At 42.3% G+C, this 18,491-nt stretch overlaps 1 protein-coding gene across 1 annotated transcript in view; it reads left to right on the top strand.

Moving 5' to 3' along the window:
• ABCA1 (ATP binding cassette subfamily A member 1) overlaps window positions 1-18,491 on the top strand; it is a 97,928-nt gene that overhangs the window by 19,902 nt on the left and 59,535 nt on the right. Inside the window, exons 3-5 of the mRNA XM_054179013.1 lie at window positions 3,033-3,126; window positions 7,463-7,604; window positions 9,213-9,334. Of these exons, the coding sequence (XP_054034988.1) occupies window positions 3,033-3,126; window positions 7,463-7,604; window positions 9,213-9,334 (358 nt within the window). The remainder of the gene's footprint in view (window positions 1-3,032; window positions 3,127-7,462; window positions 7,605-9,212; window positions 9,335-18,491) is intronic.

The following is an 18,491-nucleotide window of genomic DNA, read 5'->3' on the forward strand; positions in this document are numbered from 1 at the left end:
TGAGTTTGGGCTGCATTGCGAAAGCTGGGTTCAAAGCTCAGCCTGACGTGTGCGCTTTAAGTGTTACTTTGTACTGGATAACTTCCAACCACACTGGAGTGGGGGAAGGAGTTTACAGCAGGAGAGCAGAAAAGAAAAGCATGTTCAGGGGTCACTGTGTAAAAACACTTCTCTGTCCCTTCTGTCCTGCAAATGAGGAGGCACCTCACTCTCATGGAGAGACTGGTCTGCAGCTGGTAGCTCTCTGCATTGAAACTGGTCCATAGAGGTTGGGAGGGTGGTTGACAGTGAGATGGGGTTATGGTGTGGTTAGGTCTTGCTCAACAGATTTCCTGTTGACACAGTGTAGATCTCAGTGTTTAATTGTGTTCTGCATCATCAGCCAACTGGTATAAATTGGGCATGCTTCCAGGACTAGCCTCAGTAAAATTAGGAGCAACTTACTCTTGGCCAAGCGCTACCTGTGAATTCACCTGCTGCATGCAAATGGAATGGTTCTTCTTCAACTCCAAGTGGAGTGGGGCATTAGAGATGTTGAAGGTTTGAAGATTCATTTAATTATTTACCAGGCTGGTCTAGTAATCATAGCACAGAAGTGGGTGTGAAGGCTTGATTTTTTTTTAATATCACTTAGTATGAACCTAAGTGAGATATGTCTCCTTCAGTATCTGTTCTCCTCTGCAAAGGCCACGGTGGATGAAAAGTGCTGTCACAGGAAGGTCAGAAAGCAGTAGAGGAAGGAACCTATTGACTTTTAGGAGCAAAAGGAAGAGTACTCCTGTTGAACACCACAAGAGGCTCTCAATTGAAATGCTGCTGACACATTGAGCTTGACTGCATGCAAGCCTCTGGTACAGCAGTTGCTAGTTGTCTTTCATTAAGTAGCATTTCAATGGCAACCATGATGCAGTAGTCTCCAGATGTAAAGGTGCAACTTCTCAAGTCTGAGACACATCCCTTGTTTCTCTGTCCTCCCTGAGCCTGTCAATCTGTGAAGTTAGATATGTTGTATGTGCAGAGGCATAGAGCACTGTGTGTACAGCCCATATGTGGAGACCTTCATGACAGTGTAATGAACCATAATCAGGCATGCAAAAGAACGCTCTATGTGCAAGGTGACCAGGCTCTTCCTTCAACTGGTAAGGCCATTGAGACATTACTGTCCACCCAGAGGGGTGTGGCTGAGGCTGATATCTTGCTGAGCAAGTCAGACTTTGATCTCAAGGGCAGCTTTTTGTTGCTGGTTCCTGTAGCAGTTCCAGGTCTGTGAGGGACCTTGGTCACCCCAAGAGGCTTCCACAAACCCAGCCTATACTGCTCTTCCCCAGCGCAGTTGCAGTCACTTGTAATGCATACCCCTTGCCTGTAGTCACAGTGATATGTGCCAGAGTATGGCTTCTGATGCTTGGTGGGTAAAATAACTTTCCTGGTTTCATAGCCATCTTTCTGCTGAGATGTCATCCTGTAGCTGTGAGGGTATCCTGCAAAGGGAAAGAATAAACAAGTTGTCAGTGTCCTAGCTCTAAGCGTCTGGGAAACAGATCACTGTGCAATGAAGAAGGAAGCAGGCTATCAATGGCCGTTGCTAATGGTAAATACAGAGACCAAAGATACTGAGACATCTTGCTGACATCTTTGTTAGCCTGGTCTCAGTGGAGTTTCTTATCTAGTAGTCATACAGTAGGTGCATGGAATTAATGGGTGGGAAACAATATTTCAAAGTCATTCTGCAGAGCCTGGCACTGCTACTAGGAGTGCTTGGAAGACTCTGATGTTCAGGTTTTCTGCCTTTCCAACAGGCCATTTGGTTGGACAACAGCCATTAAGAGTATCTTTGAAGAGCCATCCTCTGCTGGATCAAGTGGTATTTGTTTTAATGCACTCTTTTTACAGTGAGATTATTTTGAGGTGCAGTAGTTACCTAGAAATCTCACATCAAGGTTTGCCATGACAAAAGCCTAATTTTAGCTGTCAGTGGTGTAATGTGGGAAAGCACGTTTGTGTGTGTACATTCACTCTCCCACTGAGGGCAAGTCTTAGCCTATCTGGCCTATAGTAAGAATTACATAGACATCTTATTAGAAAAGGTGGGGTTTTCCTGGAAAGAAGGGAAAAAATATTTCTCTTTGCTTGGCCAAGAAAACACCATTTTCTTGCTCCCAAAGGAGGAAAAACATTAGAAGTAGTAGCATATAAAGCTACCAGGTTTTCTTTGTATCATGGTTTACCTAAAATGCATGTTTAGGCAGCCTTTCTGGAGAGGGACAGGAGGGTGTGGCTGGTGAAGCTTAACTCTTGGAAGCCTCAGCTTGTGTTTCAGGATCTAGGCTGAGATACTGCTTTGTCCACATGCGTCTGTGAGACCTGGTGCATTTTCTGTGCTTTCATTTCCTATCTAAGAGGGCTCTGCACGTAACAGCAGGCCTTTCTTACATCTTTGTCTGGTCCCTCTAAATAGTCTTTATATCTTTACCTGATATTCGCTGCCTATCTGTAAGCACTCTGGACCAGTGGGCACCTACCTTTGGGAAAACAACAGTAACTAAATGTGAGCTTAATCATAGTAGCTGTGCTTTCCAGGTACCAGTATGCTTCAACAATACTGAAAGACTTGGCATAGTTATACACTGGCACAGTTTTCATGCTTGATGTGTCAGGGTAGAAGCTCTATGATTTACAGTAAGAATCGGATACAAGTAGTTCCCACTACTTCTAAAATGTAAGGGCAAAAATTCAGCTCACTGCTGGGAAGATTAGTTGGGAGGTTTCTTGCAGTCAGGGGACAAAAAGAACTGAAAAGCAGCCCTTAAGCACATCCAGTGTTGTCCTGTAACTGGCACTTAAAATGAGAAAATTCTTTGCAGATTATCCTCTGAAGGTGGAGGAGCAAACTTTGTGGTCTTGGAATACATAGGCAAAGAAAAGTGAGGCAGTGCTTGCAAAACTGTCCTGGCTTACAAGCGGATTGTCCTGGAACCTCTGTTCTGTATTTTAAATATGATGTCTTAATACTTTGTCTTTATTGTTTCCAGTTCCAGCTGCTGATTGAAGTTGCCTGGCCTCTGTTTATCTTCTTCATCCTGATCTCTGTAAGACTTTCATATCCGCCCTACGAGCAGCATGAATGTAAGTACCAAATACAGCAGCTGCATCAGAACAGTTGTTGTTAGAAGGTAATAATGCAGCTGGCAAGACGCAAAGAACAAGGGCAGTGGTTGCGCACTTCAGTCAGAAATCTTCAGGAAAGTTTTAATGGCTTCTTTCCTTCCACCTCAGGGACTGCAGTGTGTTCTGACACGTTGAAGTTGCTCTGGGACTATACATTGCTGCTTTTTTTTCTTGCTGTTGCTCATTTTTTGCATTTACAATGTATTAGCCAAGAATTTTCTGTGAAACTGTGACAAGTCTGCAAAGCCCACACAAAAACTCATCATTGGTTTGATGTGACTTAGTATGAAAGGAAAAGCAGTGTTCCTATCTGTGAGAGCAGTCTCATTTTCAGGCAATAATGTGAGTTAATGTATCGCATTAAAGAGCACAAGAGCTTTCTTCTATAAGACTATTAGCTCTGTATTCAGTAGATTCAGCAGCCATACATTTTGTAGGGGAAAACCATTCTACTTTTCTCTTTACATCCCAAATAGGCACATTTCTACTCTTGCAAAGAAAGCTTATTCTTGCTCTGCAAATGGCAGTCTTTAGCCCTCTGCACTGGTTGTCGTTTGATTTGGGATGCACAGCTTGTTTTTTAGCAACCAGCTTTGTCTTACTGTGATTGATGACAGCCTCATACTGCAATTAGATGACTGTGAATGAGCTCTTTGTTTATCTTTCCTTTAGCTGATTAAGGTAAGGTTTAAGGGTCAGCACAATGTGGTTCTGGAGAGTGCTCTGAAGTATCTCTTCTTAAAATGGGTAAGGAACTAACTCTGCTGCACTTTTCCTATGGTTGTTTGCAGTGGCTGGGGCATTTTATGCAGCTTCCTAGGCTTTTAAGCTAGCGAGAATCTTTTCAAAGCCAAACTGTTTGCAGTTTCCTATTATGTTTTGGATACTGCTGGTGCCATGTGCTGCCTAACTCGTTTTCTGTAGGCAGGGCAATTGAAGCTTCCCTAAATTGTCTCATACTTTCCACAACCTGGAATTGCTTTTTTTTTTTTTTACTGAATGTTACAGTGGCCATAGGAGAGACAACCTGTAATGCTGACATGAAGCTGAAGAGAAGCAATAAGCAGTTTGCTCAGCTGGTAAAAATGACTAATAGCCTCAGTGGTAATTTATGTCAGCTGCTGCAGTGCTGTATATAAACTCGGACCTAGCAAGAGCTGCCTTTTCATATAGCTGTTTAGAATGGGCTTTTTAGCATTAGCCTCCTTGTAAATCTCTTGCTTTGGCACTCTTGTGTCACAAGCAGTTTTGAGTCTTTTCATCTGAAGCTCTTCTCATTCATGTTGTTTCGTCTGCCTTCTCCCTGTCTTGTCATTAGGAATTGAAGAGTGCAGGGCATCTGGTAACTTTTTCATTGGCTCCTTATGGTTACCTCCTTCCCATTTTTCTAAAAGCTTCTGAGAACAGGTAGCTAAATTATTTCCTTTAAGCGTGTTTTCATTGAACATTGAGTCACGTGTTGACAAGTAGGGATTTGTTATACAGTGGAATATTTTTTGCTGAACTCTGAGCAGAGACAGAAAAAAGCCTTAATTTCATGTTGAACTCTGTGGCAACCCAGTGGATGCCTTAAGGTAAACAGGATTATTATCTGTGGTGGAAGTACTGTGTGCTATTATGAAACCACTTGCAGGTAATGCCTGATGATAGCACTAACAGAGCTGCATGCAGGTGTTTTGTAGCCTCCATACAGCTCCAGTGTTTTAATGGTGTTACTGTTTCTCAACAAATAGATTTTCAGTTCTGTTCCTATCTGAAGAGAAGAATCACCAAGGATAAAGCCATTTCTGTGGTCAGACTTTCCAGTCAGAATTTTGTATTCCTAGTAGTGAGACTAAACGTCTCTTTTTCTGAAAACATAAGGGAAAATTTTATTAGCTTTTAAGTGCATTACATGGCTTTCACCAGACCAGCCAGAGAAGACATCTTAGATTGCTGTTGAGCAAAACTGGTGACTTGTAGAGCTTGACTTTTCTGTTCTTAAAACTTCACAAGGTATTCAAAATGCACTTCATTGGGGGGGGACGGGGGGGGGGGACGGGACAGGGAATGGGAAAAGTTACTTTTATATCTACTGAAAAGCTAGGTGCCTTAAGCAATGCCATTGAAAATGGTGTGCTGCTACACTGCTTTGTGTGCAAATCATCTGAATTAAAGCTGGCAGATTCCCGCTTTTCTCCCTTTCTTCTGTGTGGACTCAGAATGCATAACGCCCACATGAAATGTGTTCATTTTGGTGCTCCACACTACAAGAAAGACATTGAGGTCCTGGAGTGTGTCCATAGAAGGGCAATGAAGCTAGTGAAGGTTCTGGAAAAATGGTCTCTAGAGGAGTGGCTGAGGGAGCCAGGGTTGTTTAATCTGGAGAATAGGAGGCTGTGGGGAAATCTTGCTCACTGCAACTTGTTGAAAGGAGATTGTAGCAAGGTGAGTGTTGATAGCTTCTTTCTAGTAAGCAGCGATAGGACAAGAGAAAGTGGCCTCAAGTTGCACCAGTGGAGATTCAGCTTGGATTTTAGGAAGAGTTTCTTGCAGAAATGGTTATTAAACACTGGAATAGGCTCCCCAGGGAGATGGTTGAATCCCCATTCCTGGAGGTATTTAAAAAGAAGTAGAGATGTGGTGATAAGGGACATATTTTAGCATCAGGCTTGGCAGTTAGCATAATGGTTAGTCTCAATTTTAAAGGTGTTCTTCAACTGACATTCTGTGATTCTATGCTCTTTGAGAAACTGGTGTTGCATCCACCACTTGGTGGAAAAAATCGCCATGAATTCTTGTGTGTACTTTTTCATATTGCTTTTAATACTTTATTTGAGTTCTTAGCCATCTAAAATTAAAGGCTTGGGAGAGAGAAGAAGTGGTTCTCTGAGAAATCTTAAGAAAGCAATCTGAAATTATTAGCATTTTCCTCTTCTCCCTGCCCCCTCAAACCTAACAGCCAAGAAGAACAAAAAAGCAAAACAAAACACAAGTCAGAGAGCACAGGTAAATAGCTTTCCTATTTAAAAAAGAGATCTGGGAACAAACAGTCTCCTGGGTACTGGAAACAATGAATCTTCAATTCTTTCACCTTTCTCCTGGACAGAGTCCTTGGCTCTCTCCAGGGAGGGAGGCCTGATAAGTTCCCTGTCTTCCTTCAGCCACTTACACGAACCAGCCTTGCTATAATTTGGCAACATTTCTCTTCCTTCTGGGGCTTTGGTACCTCCAGGAGCCAATTGCCCTCTGTGTGATGGCAGGCATGCTGTGAGGACAAGGTGGGAACCAGAGAGGGGGAGAATGTGTGTCTCATGGTCAAAGCCTTGAGTAGCTGCTTTGAGGAACTGTGAGAAATATTGAAGAAGACGTACAATCTTTCTGCATTCTCTCCTCCCTAGTGTGGGGGAAAGTGAATTTGTTTGCAGAAAACAGCCTGATGGCTTATCTAAGATACAGGATTATAAAAGCAAACCCTCTATTCCCATAAGGGAAGCATGAGGGATTCACAAGTATAGAGTGTCTTACTGGTGGAGATCTGCCACAAGTAGTTTGTTACTGCTTTAACTCTTGACCAGAATACAGAGCATAAATAGGACATAAACTCTGGAGTATGAATTAAGTAGATCTTTACTACTCTATCAAGAGTTAGACTTTAGCAGAAACACAAAAACATTTAAAATATGATGGGCAGGTGCCAAAATACTTTGGGAACTCCAAAGTTTAAGACTGTCTAGAAATCAAGCCAATACAGGACAATGATAACATACTTATTTAATGGAAACCCATCCCACAACTGCTGATCCTTTGTTATGTGTTTAATTGTTGTGTGCAGTTGAAGAGAGGAGATTTTGGAAACTAAAAGAACTGATACAAAAAGCCCCTGATCAGGGCTGTCTGTGTGAACTCAAGCTGAATCCTTGTGTTAGTTAAGCACAGAAATCCAGAAGAATGTGGCTGGTTAGAAGGCATGTGTATACATGTGCTCTCCATTGGAGTTGTCTTCTGTTAAGCATTCCTTAGTGAGAAGTGCTGTAGCCCCATCAGTGTGGCCAAAACCAATGCTGTAAAGTTGAGAGGAGTAGAAAGCTTCTAATGCAGTCTTAACATGGTGTAGTTTTTCAGTGCAGTAGGCTAGAGTTGTGTAGGGAACATAACACGAGCTCAACCCAACCCATGTTGCCTCCTCTGCTCTGTCATAAGCAATTTGGTGCAGTAACCAGCGCAGAATTAGTGTTGCCCTTCAAATGAAATGTTGGGTAGTAGTGGCTTGGATCCTGTGTGCCCATCTCCTAACTCTGTGTTTCTATTATAGGTCACTTCCCAAATAAAGCTATGCCTTCAGCAGGAACCTTACCATGGATACAGGGGATCATCTGCAATGCCAACAACCCTTGCTTCCGCTACCCAACTCCTGGGGAATCTCCTGGTGTTGTTGGAAACTTCAATGCCTCTATGTGAGTCTGCCTGGTTTTGCATCATCTCTGTTCTTGGGAGAACATGTGGAAAAGGGATATTTTGAAGTCACCAAATAGTTGTGCAATCCTAAACTATCCAGGCTTTTCTCCTGCTGCCACTGAAGTACTAGGCTTTCCAGCTACCAAGTTCAGAGGGCTTAGCAGAGAGCTGGCGTGCCGCGATTAAGAGACGGGGCTCAGCCTGATTCAGGCCAGGTGTCCACTTTATTATGCAAAATCTTTTCTTTATAAAAGCCAACACAACACAGAAGCAGTTTGTGATTGGTTACAGAAAATGTATCACACAGGTACCTATATCTTATCAGGGTTTTAGCAGACATGAAAGTAAAATTAAGAGATCAGGGACTCTTATAACAATCTGATACGTGTGAAGTCTTACGCTTTCAGGTTATAATAACCATTCGTAATCGGGTATCTGCGCTCCTCCAACTGCACTACTGCACCATGTTCCCATAGTTCACAAGCCATCAAGGCTAACACTGTCTCCTCTTATCAGTCCAGCAGTGCTTGGAGCTTGGCTCTCCAAGTTTTAACCCATCACTGGCTGGTGTGCAGTATTCCTAAATCCAAGTAGTCAGAGCTCTTGGTGAAAGAATAGCTCTGTCTGAATGAAACCCAAGTCCGTTGTCTTATTGGTTGCTCAGAATTTGGCAGCAAAAGGGCAAGATAAACTTTTTTTTTCAGGGAGCCTCTTTCCCTGGTTAATGAACCTCTGACATTAATAGCACTGAGTGAGAGGCAGAAGAAGAGCTGGTCTGGTGAGAGGGATCTGATCAATGTCTATAAATACCTGACGGGTGGGTGTCAAGTGGCCAATCTCTTTTTGGTGGTGCACAATAATAAGACAAGAAACGATGGGTACAAGCTTGAATGTAGAAGATTTCACCTCAATATGAGGAGAAACTTCTTTACAGTAAGGGTGACAGAGCACTGGAACAGGCTGCACAGGTGAGGTGGTGGAGTTTCTTTCTCTGGACAGATTCAAAACCTGCCTGGATGCATTCCTGTGCAGACTGCTCTAGGGGATCCTGCTTTAGCAGGGGGGTTGGACTTGATGATCTCTGGAGGTCCCTTCCAACTTCTAATGTACTGTGATAGTCCCTGACATTTGCCATCTAGTACTGGCTAATGTGTTGCAGAAAGCTCAGTTCTTGGCCAGTTTCCTTATACCCTGCCCTGCTTGCTATATTCATACTGTCAGGCCAGTTAGGCTAATGCAGAGTACGATGTATCTGCAACCCAAATGCTTCCACATTTCTAAGGATCAAGGACATTAAATTATTGTGCATCTAAGAGGAAGTGGTTTACAGGCAGCAAGATGCCGTTCTCTCAGTTTAAAATAAATGCTTTTAAATGCATGGAGGTTCCCAATCTAACTTTGTTTGACCTTGCATTAGCAGCCATCTTTTATTAGGCTCCTTGGATTGTCCCAGGGTGGTCACTGAAGAAAGGGCTCATTGTACTGCAAGGGGCATAACTGAAAGAAACTGAAGCTTGGAATTGGGATTGGCATGTAAAATTGTATCAGCGGTTGCTGGCTTACATAGCCGATGACTTCTGGTTTTTCTTGTGTTTTCCCATTACCAGTGTTTCCCGCCTGTTCTCAGATGCCAAGAGGTTACTCTTGTACAGCCAACAGGACACAAGCATAAAGGATGTTCAGAAGGTCCTGGGAAAACTACGCAAGTTGGAGAACTCTTCTGTCTCAGGTAATGCCATAGCTTGAAAGAGCTACCTGTATGTGACATTTCTGGTCTGATTAATTCTGCATGTGTGTAAATTTCTGGAATGCATCATAATGAGAATGTGTATGGCTATAATTTAAAGCTCATCAAACCCTTTCCAATCCTGCAGAAGAGCCCTCAGCCTGTCTTATGTCAGAGCTTTTTGTGCTCTCTAGCTTCTTCGATGGAAGAGAAAAGAGATGGACTGTATGCCAAAAATAGCAGCTGTTTTGGATGCGAAATTACAATCCTCAGCTCACTGAAGTCAGTGAAAATGCTGACTTCCTCAGAGGATTCCGATAATGTGTCTTTGTGGAAAACACTGGTTATTTTGCTGTTTTGTCAGTGAAGCAGTGAACACAATACAGCTACAATTTAGCACTCTACCTCCCAGCTCCAGAGGGAAGTGTGCTAGAAGAACACAGATGAGGAAAAGCTCATGTTGGCCTCCAGTTTACAAACTCGATGCTGATTATTATCAGACGATTAACTCCACATTTCTGCTCTTCTTTAGTTATTTGTTTGGTTTGTTTCCTTATGAATATTTGGTGTGGGATATTTGATTCTCTGCTGTTTGGGAAGATTTTAAACTGCAGGGTCCAAAAGAAAATGTTTTATCTTAGTGTCTCTCACAGTCCAGAACCCTTAAATCTTTAGATTGCATGAGAAGGTCCGGTGTGCAGCCTTGTCTTGTGCAGATGAGTAAGTCAATAGTGTGAAGCCACACAGGAAGTCTGCAGCAGAGCAGACGCATGACACAGCTCTGCCCAGTCTGTGCAGAATCCAGATGTGATCAGATCTGCAGGTGATACTGTGGTCTACTGACTCTCTGCATATTAGTTGACGTTTTTAGTTATGTATAAGAGAGAGCCATCCTTGCTGGGCTCCATAGCTATACCATCAGGCTCCCCTCTTCTTACTCTTAAGAACTGGTAAGTGGCATCATCATGCTTTCACCTAAATCTGTGGCAGTTGTGAGGCAGAGTGAACCCTTTGTGCAGAGATGAACACACAACAAAGAAGAGGGACTGAATAAGCTGAGATGACTTCTTTTCCAAGGTGAGGTTTAATACTGCTTTTCATGGACCTCTTTGAACCCTTGCTTTGACTTGGTGGTCTTGTGAGAACAAACTCTTTCTGTCAGAATGACAAGTTTTGTTGTTACTGGATTTTACACTTTGTGCCTGCAGTAGTAGTTGCAAGTTAACTCTTCCAAAAGAGCAAAATACTAGTGTTCTGTATTGAAGCATGAAGTAAGCATGCAGTGAACATCATACACAGACACTTACAAGAAAACTATCAAAGACATAAGCTGAAGCTCTCATTGCTGAGAAGCTCTGAGGAGGAGTTATTCCAAGAAGCATTTCATATAGGGAGTATTGTACAAGACAGAAGTCAGGAGGTTCTTATTTCTATGTACTGTAAAGACAACCAGACTGCAAAAATAGTCCTCAGACTGGTCATCAAAGGTAGTATTTCTATAATAAAATATTTCAAATGTGTAATAAAAATCAAGCCTCTGTGCCATTAGAGTTACAGATTGTCCATTGTTGGTAAGACTTAGGGAAAACAAAGCCTGTTTGTCCTTCTCATGATACACTCATTTACAAAGCTTCTGACTTGGAGGTCCCTGATGCCTGCTCTTTGGCTGCCTGACATTGGAATGGGCTGCCTGGGGAGGTGGTGGAGTCGCCATCACTGGAGGTTTTCAGGAGAAGACTTGATGGGGTGCTTGGTGCCATGGGTTAGTTGTTTGGGTGGTGTTGGATTGGTTGATGGGTTGGACGCGATGATCTTGAAGGTCTCTTCCAACCTGGTTTATTCTATGTAATGTTCTATGTAATTTATTTCTTGACAGTGTACATAGACCAGCATCCTCTAATCTTAGAAGTTCTTGTGTATTCATGCTTAGCAGTGCTTAGAGTCTTGTGCAAGGAAGGGAACAGGTCAACCCTTAACTACTGTTGATGGGTGTGAAAGATGCTTAAATCCTTTCCTCTCTGTGGCATTTCCTCCAGTGACTCTAGGAACTGAAGACAAAAGTAGGAGAGGATGTAAAGCACAACCTCCCAACCTGAGAGCACGGCCTTTATATGTGTATTTCCCCAGTTAACAGGAAGACTAATTTATGATATATTTTATATATTTTGTTCTATATTTTAATACTGAGCTAGGAACTGAAAACATTTGTAATAACCTCTTACTTTCCAGCTCTGTCCTAGACCTGAAGCTATGTGGTGCAGACAGATGCAGCTTTGTAGCTCTTGCTTCCCGCAAAGGGAGGAACAGTGTGCTACCCTGCTGTGTGATGTGAGCTCTGCTGGTCTCTGCAGCTCCTTTATCCCCCCTCATGCTGACAATGAGGTCCTACTTTTACACATGCCTCCCACTGCCACCTCAACATTACTAGCTGACAAATCAGAGCTGCAGTATATATATTGTTGTAATGCTAATCATGCAGAATAAACATGTCTGTGTTTGGCTTCAGATATTTGAGTCTATTTAGAGTGTATTTGTCAAAAGTCCTTTCACTTCAAGCTTCTTTAAAACACCTCCCTCAAATTAACCTTCAAGGTGTGTCTGTTAGCGTTACCTTATTTGAAATTAGGAGTGGAGACTTGCTTAAGGTAGCAGGATGCTTACCCAGGTATCTGCAAGTTAGTGTCTTGGTCAAAGACAAGGAGGTGACACTAAGATTTCTGTTCAGTCAGTGCTGTGCATTAATTTCAATAGGCTTTGTATCTCAGTCGCTTCTTGATGAGAAGGGGCATAATTCACAGTTTCACAGGTTTGCATTGAGTTGGAAGGGACCCTAAAAGTTCATCTTGTCCAACCCTCCTGCAGTGGGTAGGGACACCACCAACTAGATCAGGCTGCCCAGGGCCATATCCAGTCTGATCTTGAATGTCTCCAGGGGTGGGACCTCAGCCACATCCCTTGGCACTCTCATTGCAAAGAACTTCCTCCTTATGTCTAACCTAAATCTACCCTGTTCCAGTTTAAAACCATTGTCCCTCGTCCTGTTGCTGCAAGCCCTTCTAAACAGTCCTTCCCCAGCCGTCTTGCTCGGTCCCCCTCAGATACTGAAATATCTGAATAATTACTGAAATAATTCCTCCTCATAACAAGGCTGTTTGTCCAGACCCCGTGGCAGAGGAAGGGGAGGATGGGGAGGAGATGGAGAACAGCCCACTATTGCTTCATGTAACATGTTTTCTGGCCAGGTTGAAGTACTGACTGGTAGCTTGTTACCTCACACTGTTGGTGTGAGGGATTTCAGCATAAAGCAGCTGTCATGCTATGCGTGTGCTGCTGTTCTGGCTTCACTTCCAGCAAGCTCTGAGGGGTGAAATCCACATGCAGGCACACACATACTTCTGTGTAATCAGTTTTGCAGGCTGTTGCCAGGTGTCCTCTCCTTCTCAGCATTTGTTAACATCTCTGTCCAGCAGTGTCACCAAGGTCATGATAAGGCAGAGTGCAAATCAGAACAGAGAGTCAAAGACCTTGGTGGCAGCACTTCCAAGAGCATGACATGGATCCTGGGATTGCAGCTACCCTGGTTTTTTCAGCTAGCCTCAATATTCTTTTACCAGAGGATAAAGTATTTGTAAGAAACAAGCTTTTCTTCCTTTTTTGGAATGGTAAGAGATAGTTTGCTATTGGTTCTGTGGCACATTTTGTATCTTCCTTATTTCTACAGGACTCCCAGATACTTCATTCTGCAGTGCTGTAGGGTAAACAAAAATGGAGCATTGAAATAGGCAAACAAACATCAGAAATGGAATTGAATCTCAGGCTGCTATTCTACATGTGCCCTGCCTTTCCCAGTTGTTCACTGAATTAGTATGACTTGTGGTATAGGAGAAGCAGCTGGTTCCCTCTGCTGATGTTGCACCCTGTTGCACAGATAGACATTGGGACTAAAGGAATTTGCAGCCCATCTGGTCAGTGCTAGTAGTGCTACTTCTATTTACCAGGTAATGATCTTGGAGGGTTTGGGCTGAAGAACAGCCTTAGGATTGGCTTTCTGGTGGCATGTGGTTTGCTGTATGATTTATCGGGGCACTTAGGGGAACAGGATGTACATTATCTCAGAGGGCATTAAGGTGATAGCTAACCCCCTCCTCCATGACCTCTCTCTAACAAAAATGACCCCACGCCCTCAAGCTAAACATTTGAATTGATTCTTCTACCTGCCTACCTCTCCTTAATTAAGTTAATTTCCTCCTTGACTTCCCTTGGGAAGGTCCCTATCAAAAACTTGACTTTCCTTTTAGGCTGGGGAAAATGTTGTCAAAAATGCTGCCCTGTGCTATTAGTAGAGAGACAATGATTGGTAGGGGTGGGTAGGAAGGCTGCTCTACCTTTGTGTTATCAGTACTGGTGATTTTGTGTCAGCTCCTCAGCAGAACTCCCCAGGACATTCATGGCAGCTGTTGCTTTCCCATCTGATGCATCCAGCCAGGAAGGGAAGTCTGGGACTGTATGGGAAGTAGTGTGATTTCTGCTTTGGTCAGATGCAGTCTGTTGGGATGAAGCAAGTGGAACAAGCTGCCAGTACTGGGAACTTAGGAGATTCAGTTACATATGAGAGGTTTTCCCATACTTGCCAATTAATTTATTTTTTATCAAATTTCTAGGTTGCTGAGTAAGCACAGACTCGAGTGCTTTTTTTTTTTTTTTAATTATTTAATTATTTATTTTTCTGTAAGTGAGCGGACATTGTGCAGGCAACTGCAGATCTCCTGGAAAAACCTTCACAAAATGTGCCTGGAAGGGCACTTTTAAAATAGCTGTGTTTATCTAGTGTTTCCATTACTTTTTTTTTCTGTCCTAAACTGAAGCGAGGAGGATGACAGTCAGGAGGTATGCAAAGGCAGAGAAGATCTCTTATGACAGTGTGGGTTATAAGTTGTGCGTTGGGCAGTTAGCTGTGCAGCTTTTATTAGTGAGGTGGCATTATACTGGCTGAGTTACATATTTGTATAGCTACCACTTTCAAAAGAGTGTACTTCTGCTTTCCTTAGTATTTTGAAGCCAAATATGAAATTAAATTAATAAAACTATGTTGATAGAAGTTTAGGCACAAAGGTCTGTTACCAGGAGAATCACGCTTGTTTCCTATGAGGCTGCCTGATCTTTCAGAGGTTTTTTTGCAACAGCACTATTACATGACTTTGCTTTTAGGTTGAGATGGGTAAATAGATACAGCATAATGGGTAAATAGATACAGCATAATGTGCATTGCTATCTTATTCTGCAGAACTGGGCTTTGGTGTCTGGTTTTGGTCTGAACTGCTGAGATGGTTTTGAAGTAAGTGGTTTAGAATTATGCCAACTTGGGTTCTAGGTAGGTGAGCACAGATGTGGGAGGGAAGGACTGATAGCCCTTTTAAAACAAGGAACTGAAAAAATTCATGCAGTGTTACATTAAACCTGGCCTTTCTATAGTTTCTATAGTGAGAAAAGCATTTCTGGGAATCCTGTCACAGTGGACTGTATGAACCCTGTGAAAAACAGCCAAGGAGAATCCCAGCCATGTCGGCATTGGTGTGCACTGGGGAAGAGCTGCGCTGGCAATTTGGTTACTTTAAGACCTGCTGAGATGATGGTGCCAGCTAATGGTTTGACTGCATGCAGGGAAGCCAATGGTGCCCGTATCTACAATTAGCAACACAGTTAACTCCAACATATACCAAATCAATGTACCTTAAAGGCACTGTCTTTATCTTCCTGTTAACTTATATAGATAAAGAGACAATGAGAAAACAAGAATTGCTTACATGCTTGTCACAGTGTAAATGTGTTAGCATGTGCTGCAGAGGCAGGACAGTACTAAAATGTTCTGGATGCTTTCTTTAGTCTGCTAAAACTCTTCATCCTTTTCTGTTAATGCTGACTCTTCATTTTTTATTCACTGGTTCAAAATAGGAGTGCAAGCAGTTATGCCTTTCACACTCATCTAGTCTCTGCCTCTGTGCCTCTGTGTATCAAGATGTCTTGCTAGTACCAGCATTATGTTGACAAAACCTACGCTCAGTGTGCGCTCCAGTTTGCATTCATTTTCTGTTTTCCGTGCTGACACAATTTCTGGATTTATTCTTAATAAATCCAGAATTCTAATTCTAATCTCAGAATTCTAATCTCAGAATCTCACTAAACAACCTGGTCTGTGGAAGATTGCATTTGGTTTGTTTAAGCTACAGTCTGAGGTTGATTGAGAGAGAGAGGTATAGACATTTTTCATGTTGAGCTTTGTGGTAGTAGTCCCCTAGGAACTTTGTACCACTGTCATCTGGTGAAAAGTTCAGCTTTTTTGGACTGAGCTGTCATAAGAGTGGTGATTACGAAATTGCTGCAGTTGGAAAAAGCCCTCTCCACCCCTGTGTGTGACATAGGCCCGAAGGCTGGAGTACCTAATTTGGATCTGACCTTTTGTAACTCTCAGGTTAATATTCTGCTTTAGAGCCTTTGCTATTAATAACACTTTTCATCTTCAGAGTGCATTACAAACATTTATTACCTAGTTTCTACAGCATTCTCTGGGCTAATTTAGCTCCAGCTTCAGCTGCCAAGGAACTGGAGCCCTCATTCTGAAACAAGAGTAGGATGTGCCAGTTTAAAAAGTAGTCAGGATGCAATAAAAGGTGATGGCTTAGAAATACTGTCACTTCTATCCAGGCAAGAGGGTAGAGCAGTGCTTGACTGAACTTCTTAAAAACCCAGGAAAGTTCAACTTTTGTAGGCAGCTTTTGTCACGAGAAACAAATGCTGTTCTATTTAAATACTTCTGGTCATACAATGAGTGTTAATGCCAGGATCCCCTCTAAAATCAAGCAACATATTCTACCACTTGTTGCTAATTTCTTTCCATCTTCAACAAGCTGCAATATTGTTCACTTAACACCCCAGGGTTTTTGGTGTTGTTTGTGTGTTGGTTGGTTGGGTTTTGGTTTAGGTGTTGCTGCATTTTAGCATGTAATGGTTATGTTTTGTTTGAAATGTTTTTAGTACAGGTGACAGGTTTCATGCTTGTATCACAAATTGCATATATTTTATATCTAAAATTCTGGGAAAAGTCTTTGAAATTAAGTGCAAAATCTGCAGGATATAATAAAATTGTACACAGTTTTGTGTATTAATAAAGTGTTAATAACTAATGGAGATAGTTAAACTGCATACTGATTTTCTACCTGTGTGCTATGAAATCCTTGTCTCATGGAAAAAAATGGTGTAGCTCTGAAAATTTTAGTGGAATGTAGCTCATTTATTAGCTAAAAATCTTGTCCTACCCTTTTTAATGCTGACCTGACAGTACTGAGCAATATGTGAGGGAGATTCAGGCTGATCTGTGACACACATCCTCTGTAAACAGCCAAAGTTTCCTTCCCTTTCTGATCTAGTTTTAGCTTTAAGGATGGTGAAATAAAAAGAAAGCCACAAACTTTTAAGGATTTTATCTGGTTTTTGGTTCCCCACACAGGCTCCCCCCTCCCCCCCCCCCCCCCCCATTCTGTGAACCCTTCTGTTCTTCTAAATGTATCTTTTTAGAGGTAAATACTACTTTATTCTTAAATGCATTTCTGGTTGACAGTGGCAGAAGGTTTGCATGACTACAGATTGTCAGAACATAATCCACAGAAACTAGTATGTCTCGGGAGGTCTTATCCTTGTAATTCTCCAGCTATTTTAGCAAGTGCAGCTGAAATATAATTGAACTGTATCTGAGGGTGACTGAGCATGCATAGATGCCAGAAGGGGATTTGCTGATGGGACGAAGACAGCTTACTGCAAAGAAAGCAATATCTCAGGTCTGAGAGCTTGCTCTGACTTGTGCCAACTGGCTACTTAGGACAGGAGCAGCTCTTGTCTACCCAACAAGATGATACTGGAGAACAGCACCAAAAAAAAAAAAAAGCTTTTCCATTTGAGACAAGATGCAGGCATGAAAGTATGTTGTCCCAACAGTTTTCCTCATAGCAAAGGCACAGATGTGTGCCAACAGGGTCAGCAGCCATCACATATCCTGGCTCATGTGTGTTATTCCCCTGCTCTGTTCACGTACTTGCCCACTGCCCATCAGGACAGAAAAGGGTGTAAACCCAGAGAGCAGAAATCAAGATAATGGACTAATAGCCCTTTAAGACCACAAATGTCTTCATCTGCCTGGACCCTTCCATTCCTTTGAATGTTATCTCATGCTGCTACCTGAAGAAAGTGCACAGAATTTTACCAGTGCATCTTTATAAATAATGCAGAAGACCCCTCTAGCAGTACACACCCCGTTTTCTTCAGGTAACTGCACTGTTTTGGCTCTCAAGGGGGTTCTTAAAGCAAAATGAGGCACTGCTCATCAGTGGACACTGATACTGCTGCAAGTACTCCAGGGGGAATTTTCAACCAGCAAATTATGTCAGTGCTGAAGGGAAGGAATGGTTAGTACACTGACAGCCCAAAAGAACACCAACCTGAAGGGTGAGCTCATCAAACTGTCAAGGCAGTGTCTGTTGAGAACATCCTGATGTGAAGAGCAGTGTAGTGTTGCACTTAGGATACAAGAGTCACAATCTCTAGCCAAGATTTTATGTGAATTTAGGCAATCCATATTTACTAATCCTCTGCGTTTTAGTCTTTCCCAAAGACTATTTTGAAGTGCTGTTGCTCAACAGTCTGATATAGCCAAAGGGCAGAATGGTTGCAAAGGTTCCCCTAAATTAGGCTGAGAAACCAAACTCTTGTTTTAGTGCTGAAGTGTGATTTTTTTTGTTTTGTTTTGTTTTACTTTTTCCCCCCCTCTCTTTTTTTGCCACCATTCCTTCATATTTGAGTGTCAAAAGCAAAACCAAACTGTTATCCATAAGGATACCTTTCCAATAACCAACTAAATGGAAGCACAGGAGCAGGAGCTTGAAATAATTTAGATTTGTTGTATTTTCAGTATAAGTGCCCAAGATTTCCATGTAAACTAATTGACCTTCAATGATTGGTTTATCCTTGTATATATTTAGAATTTTGTGCTACCTTTTGACATTGGTTTGACCCTTTGTTCTGGACATGGCTTCTGCTGTTGTGTGCTAGATGAGGGTCATTGGGACTTTGCACTAAATCTAGAAGTGTCATATCTTCCTGAAGATAGAGG

Source organism: Dryobates pubescens, chromosome Z, assembly GCF_014839835.1.
Source record: "Dryobates pubescens isolate bDryPub1 chromosome Z, bDryPub1.pri, whole genome shotgun sequence".
In the NCBI taxonomy this organism is placed as follows: Eukaryota; Metazoa; Chordata; class Aves; order Piciformes; family Picidae; genus Dryobates; species Dryobates pubescens.